Here is a 6664-nt window from a genome sequence, read left to right as displayed (position 1 = left end):
AATGAAGTGCTGGTTCCAAATGAGCAATAATGATGAAGCAAAAACAAACTGTTAAATTAATGATCTCAATACACTCATTTTGCATCGAAGCATATACATCAGCTTGCAAGTACATAGTAAAACCTTGCACAAGAATTACCTTTCTTACGGCAACAAGTCATCCTAAAAAGTACAAATACTACGCCAGACACAAAATCAAAATGTTCACAGATTTCGCTTGCACAGCAATGATTGCAGTACACAAGCAAGAACTTGCACACAACTCTCAATCACAGCTACACAGCAAGTAGACATACTGAACCTGTGTATGCCAACTAGCAACTAACCGCCGCATTTGCAAATTCTTCTTTGATTTTATATAGAAGATGAAAGTAACCATGAGAAAACATGGTGTGAACAGAATTAAACATCATATTTCAAATATAAATGACTATCATCAAGTCGGTAGTTTGCCCAAATTAACCACACGCGAACCTGCTAGACAGCAACACATCAATCAGTGCGTGTGTCCTGACATCCAGAAAGTGTAGCAGGAAGGATTTAACATGCAGGCACATGAACTTCATAGGATCAGGTAGCAGAACCTATACAGAGTCACACTCATGAATTCTAGCTCGTACAAATGACAAGAAAAAAAGCGTCGGGGACACCAAAACAAATGAAGCATAGGACGACTCGCACCAAAACGCAGACAGACAAGATGCGTCTACCTCCACAGTAGAGGGGCACATTGTTTGGCAGTGGTTTTGACACTCGCATTTCTAGACGTTAAATCCAAAGCCTCGACAGCTTTCCCTTCTTTCTATTTAGGTTTTCAGTACAAGGGGAGAAGGATGCCGCCAATAGAAAGTAACAAAAAAAAAAGGTAAAGGAAGCACAGGGTCAGTGTAAACATGGTTCAGCAGTCCAAATCTCAGTCCTCCTTTCTTTAGACACAGCAGCACACAAAGTGAGAAACGATTTTTACATTCCATACTTCCGCTATGGGCACACAGTTGTCAAGGGCTCCAGACCAGATGAAACCATGTGAAGCCTATTATCACGCACAAAACTTTTTACATACAAGCATTTCTGCACCTTGCCTTGATCAAGATGTATCAAAGCGCCTGTGTACCAAATCAATTGATCTGTCTTCAGCAGAAGGACCCCACATCTTCCGAATCAAAGTGGCCGATCTGTTCATTAGAAGTTGCCGTTTTGTCTTTATTAGGCATGACACGAGACCACCAAGGAATGTCATCTCCGTCCGCAAAGAGTTAAGCATCCACCACGATGGCTCTGCGACTATGGAATTTGGCTGCTTGACCCAATGTCATGGGATGAAATCACAGACATGAAAGTCCCATTTTGGTGGAGGCAAAATATAATGTGCACATTAAAAATCCACGATGGTCAAAGCTGTTTGGGAGCCCTCCATCCCCATGTCCCTCGTTGCCTACAGGATGTTAAACCAGAAAAACGTAGGCTCGACTCAAAACATAGCAATGATGTGTGTCGAACCAAATCAGCTTTCACAATGTGATGACTGGATGAAGTAAAAAATAGAGCATTTAGAATTTAACTCACTACTACTTGAAGGCATTTCAGACAATGCTGAGTTCAGCTTCTCCTTACCCTTACAAGTGAGGTTGATAAAACAATTACCAAACTGTCAAGCTACAAGAGAAAATTGCGTGCAGTGAAAATGAATTAAATTCCAGATGTCGCATGAAACCTTGGCAAAACAGATGGAGAAGCTACAACGACTGTAAGGAAGGTGCGTGATGTTGCTACGCAGTGGCTACATTCTTTTCTTAGGAGTTTACCCGACAGACCAACAGACTTAATGAGCATTGATACCAAGACAAAACAGATGAACACAAACCTTAACCTCATCAGGCTGCACAGTGTTTCTCCTTCATCAAACCTGACTTTCAACTTTAAAGGTCGCACTGCTCCTATTGGCTAAACCTAAGCGCTTTCTTTTTATTACAAAATTATCGATGAGGAGTGATGCTCTGGTATTCAAAACACATTTGAAATGTGAAAATGCTCCTTCATAGTTAGGTTAGGTTAGCAAATGGAGGTGGGAAAATCAAGTGGCAGGAAACGACAGTGGACAAGGAATCCAAAAAATACCTTTCCTCTGTCTGCCAAGAGAGCACGACTTTCTTATCGACAAGCAACACGAGAAAAAAAGTTGGTTCAAAAAAAAAAATTCAGGCAAAGGACAAGGGAAAAATCACAAGGAAGGTAGCCGACAAATGTAGAGACAGGAACTTGGAGGACAAGGCAGCAAGACGTGTGGTGCTTGACATTTACTTTTTACACACAGATTAGTGGCACACACATTTAAATGGGTTGTGGCACAACGTGCACATCGCCATAACGATATTACGCAGAAAAACACTTTCTTCATGGAAAAAAATGCAATACAAGATATTTAAGAAACAAATATACATAAGTATGAACACATGCCAAAGCATGTTACGAGTCCGAGCATCTTTGTCCTGCAGACCAATGTAACATAAAATAAGTCATTGAAATTCACACACAAGCACAGTGCTCTTGGTAGTTCTTGTGACATTCCAGGAGACGTGGCAGCATTTTGGAAATCCAAAGCGAGCTGTCAAAAGTGATCCTCTGAAGAGTGCAGTCTGTGCCATTATCAACCACAAAATCACACCAGGAGAGTCCAGTCAAAGCCATTTGCCCCTGGACCTGGTAAAAGTACTTGTGCGTTGGTTTAAGAACTCCATTCTTCAGGTAGGGTGCCGTATTCACAGCATTTTCTAATTCCTCACCCCGTTCCTTGGCAGCTGAGAGGGTCTTAACTTCAAGGAGACCAAAATCTCCTCCCTGCTCTACAACACGGTCAGGCGTTGCACCAAGAACAGGGACACCAGGGTTGACGCACAACCCACAACAGTAAATCCTAACTGGGACCTTTTTCTTGTCTATGTAACGCTGCACGGCTGCATCTTCATTCCTTAAACCATCAGCCATGTATTTGGTCTGCATCTGGCTAGACCCGAACAACCTCTTAAAAAACTTCTCATCAGCTGGCTTCTTCCGTGACACCACATCTCCAAAGTGTGAAGCAGTCAGGCGCTTGGATCTCTCGAAGCTCCATGTTGTAGAGCCGCTCTGCATCCTAGTCGCTTGCTCAAGGGCCCATGAGTCTTCTAAAGTAAGCTCACAGGAGCCGAACGTGTACCCAGCTGGCACATGCTCAACCCACAGGGCTTGCACCGGCAACCTGATTGGCATCTGGCTGAGAGCCTCCTCCTGACGTGTTCTTTTCACTTGTACGGGCTGAAAGTGGTTGTCCTCCAGCGTCTTGCATAGCATGGCGTTTGGAATATTTTTCTGTGTCTGATACATTCTCTTAATATGGTCTTCTGTTACTGTCAGAGAAACTGTGGTTTCTTGAGTTGCATACCTGCCAGCTTTCATTGGCATATGTTTCACAAAACGCAGTTTTGAGAACTCGCGTGTGTGCACGTTGGCCTTCTTTGCCCCAGTACCCCATGCTCTGGGTTTGTCTGTACACGACTGTGTGTCTTGCACGTAGGCTGCCCCAGAGCGCTTCAGGTCTAATACAAACCATAGAATTGCTACTACATGTTTACAAACACCTGCAGCTCCAGCCCGGCAGTTGCAGGTTCCTTCGTCCACAGTTCCATTTGACGAGAGCACAGCAGCAGTGTTATATAATTTTGCCAAAGAGAATGATGCCTCCACTGTTGCTTTAAGAAAAGTGGATCTGTCAGCCTTGCAAATAAGAACATTGTGCACCTTCTCTGCTTTGAACATCCTGTATCCGCTTACAGTATGCTTCTGAGCACCACGTGAATTCTGATGTGCCAAGATTCCTTGCTCTGAGAACCCATCTGGAACGTCTTTTAACTGTTTTGTCCATGGCCCTTTCGGTAGCCTTGCTTGGAGAGGAAGTGCATTATGAATGGCTTGCAGTGGTACCTGCAACATGGGTATAAGCAAGTGTCAAAATGTTTTCTTTGGCACTCCACATATAAACAGAGCATGGAAGCATACACAGCTGATCATGGCATCACCAATGCGATCTTGAAATAAAGTATTCATTCATTGTGTCTTGGTTACTTGTGGCAAGCATGCTTGAAAAGCAACGCTGAACCCATTTCATTTACTACGCGCGGTCGTGAAGAATGTTGCACAAGGACGGCCTCGGTAAACCATCAGCTAACTAAAACTCCGAGGCCGCCCAAGTACAAGGTACTGGCGCGTCCATGTTTTTCACGTTAGCAAAATATCCGCCGCAGTTTTTTTCGACCGCGTTCGCGTTACTTGTAGCCACCGAGGCACGTTCATATTTTGGCTGCGCCTATCTGCACTCCACGGTAGTAACAAATGGACACCGCGACCGAGATAGTACGAGCCGTCAAACTCGTTGAATATGGCACAGACAGCAACTACTATTTGTATCGCAAAAATATGCTCAGCTACACACAATGTAACAGTGCTTGTTGGTTCTGCTTCGCACTTGCTGCGTGCTATTCGAACAACACTATAGGCAAGAAAATGCGCTCGCACAAGCTAAGCACCAACTCAACTACTACTTTCTTCCAAGATGTACTCATTGAACGAATGCGCTGTCCGTTTCTTTCGACGATATACTTGTTTCAGACTCGTCCGTAGACTAAATAGCACGCTATAACCAAAAGATTGAATGGGCAGTGCGCGATAACGACGTATTTTGCTAAAATATAGCGCGTACATTCTCACAAGACTATGTCGCACTGTTGCAACAAACATGAATGCGTACGCTACGTACTACGCCTGCCGCCGGGACAGCCGCAGAAACTTTGAAGGTTCGCGACGGGCGACCAGTAAATAAATGCACTGTTAGCGCGCGCTTACCAGCAAAACACGCCTGCTAGCCGTAGGATCGCGCTCGTGCCTTCTGAAGCATAGCTAAAACTATACACTGGCACATGTGCGCGCTTCACGAGCGCTCACGTGCGAAAATACTCGCTTCGCGCTCGTAGCGTCGGCTGCAAAACCACAAAAAAAGTTGTACGGCAATGCAAAGATCACTTGCGCGGCGCAAGCATGCTACAAAAGCATTGCTAGCATCCCAAAAAAAAGTTTTGTTTACCTGCTTTTGCGCGACGTCCATGTCGAACCACTCCTGCGCCGGATCCTGCCCGGCAAGCCACGCTCACAATTCCCAGCCTGCTTTGCGGCGGTCGCGTAGGGGGCGCGCGCAACTTTCCGAAATGGTCCATTGGGTAAACAAGAAGTGAATTAATGTGACGTAGCGGACGTGACGTCACACAACCAGAAGTAGAGCCGGAAAACGGCGTAGGTAGGGATTGACGCGCAATTTGAATGTACCAAAGAATAAAATGGGCAAACAATAAATGAATTAAGCAACTAGCAGTAACTAGAAGCAACCAAAAGCAGCATCCGTGCTTCCGCATTACTCCAATGCAGATTCTGCAGTGCTCTTTGATTTTTTTTTTATACGGCACATATTGCAAGTCACAGCATGCGCTCTATCCTTCGTAAAGCTTCAGCTACACTATCCTATCGAAAGCACCTACTGCACATGTGAAGCGTATCGTATTTCAGAACCGGTTCCACTCCGTCTTCATTATTTTGCTTGGCGTAAAGCTATAGTTTCTTTCGCTTATCTCGGACGGTACGAGAAGGCTGGATTTCCGTTCGGTTCGACCGATGAAAGATATAAACCCGTATCCACGTGCCACATATTATTTGCTGTCGAACTACACATAACTGTTCATCGGTACTTTCGATACTTCTGGGCCTTCGGTCCCATGCCGGTAGCGCTCTTGGGAGAGCTGCATACGCGTAATATTTCGGCCCAATGGATCTTGAAACGAAACGTCGAATGGCAGACAGGAGCCAATCATTGGATATGTGCACGATGGCAAGGTGAAAGAGCTAAAGAACAGAGAAAATTGCTTACGGGCAACACGAGCCCGCGCAGCCTTCCCGCTAACCCAGACATAAGCAAAAAAATGCAATCGAAACCGAAACGCAACATTTGTAGGAAAAATCTCGTATAATTTATGACGCACACGTTACTAGTATAACCAATGCAACCAATATTCGTTATCTACGTTCTTTTAAGCTTACTTAGAACATTTCTTTGTTGTAATACGGTGATCGGACGTTCGCACTCTGGGCCGGCTCGAGCCGCTAAAAGAGGCACTGCTCGAGCCAATGTCTGCTGTGTGGAGAAGGCACTGCTCAAGCGCGTTTACGCGCCTGTTAACTGGCGTAGTGTCTAGAAATTACTAACTTGCGCCAAACTGAAGTTTTTCAGCTTTACATTCCACTGCCAGACTGATGTGATGAAGTAAGCTGCAACATGCGTGTATCAGCGTTGTTTGCGGTAAGCTGGCTCATCGTTTCGGAAACGTAGTACGTCAGTCTATTCCGTTAATTCTGTGTGTGAATATAGGCCCTAGCTCTACGGAAGAAAATATGTGTGCTTACAGTGGAAAACTGCATATGGAACAGCGCATACCATTTCTGTGGCGTGGGAGTCGTGACGTGAGATCATTCTGGGTGCGTATTTGCCGAGCGAAAGTTTTTGCTCACTCGCGATGGCTTTGGGCTTCTTAATTGCTCCAGTAAAAGCAGAGCTGAAGAGAACTGACACCTGCTTCTTGAACCC

At 45.0% G+C, this 6664-nt stretch overlaps 1 protein-coding gene and 1 long non-coding RNA gene across 3 annotated transcripts in view; one reads left to right on the top strand and one right to left on the bottom strand.

Moving 5' to 3' along the window:
* Window positions 1-2183: 2183 nt before the first annotated feature.
* LOC146179752 (uncharacterized) lies at window positions 2184-5248 on the bottom strand. Its single transcript, XM_084579329.1, has 2 exons — window positions 5117-5248; window positions 2184-3960 (listed from the first exon to the last, which is right to left on the bottom strand). The coding sequence occupies exons 1-2, from the start codon at window positions 5135-5137 to the stop codon at window positions 2527-2529; spliced, it is 1455 nt and encodes a 484-aa protein (XP_084435455.1). The 5' UTR covers window positions 5138-5248; the 3' UTR covers window positions 2184-2526.
* A 951-nt stretch (window positions 5249-6199) lies between these two features.
* Window positions 6200-6664, top strand: part of LOC146179751 (uncharacterized) — a 32052-nt gene continuing 31587 nt past the window's right edge. For both annotated transcript variants that reach the window (XR_014700759.1, XR_014700760.1), the window contains exon 1: window positions 6200-6379. This is a non-coding gene — a long non-coding RNA (uncharacterized LOC146179751). The remainder of the gene's footprint in view (window positions 6380-6664) is intronic.

Source organism: Amblyomma maculatum, chromosome 9, assembly GCF_055883805.1.
Source record: "Amblyomma maculatum isolate TAMU_Amacu chromosome 9, ASM5588380v1, whole genome shotgun sequence".
NCBI classification, from domain to species: domain Eukaryota; kingdom Metazoa; phylum Arthropoda; class Arachnida; order Ixodida; family Ixodidae; genus Amblyomma; species Amblyomma maculatum.
This window is presented reverse-complemented; position numbering and strand designations above follow the sequence as displayed.

What these genes read in the sequence shown, in the direction of transcription:
- LOC146179752 (XM_084579329.1), bottom strand. Translation starts at nt 5,137, where the DNA reads ATGGACGTCGCGCAAAAGCAG. An exon ending in TGGACGTCGCGCAAAAGCAG is followed by an intron (nt 3,961 to 5,116) that starts GTAAACAAAACT and finishes CCCATGTTGCAG; the next exon opens with GTACCACTGCAAGCCATTCA.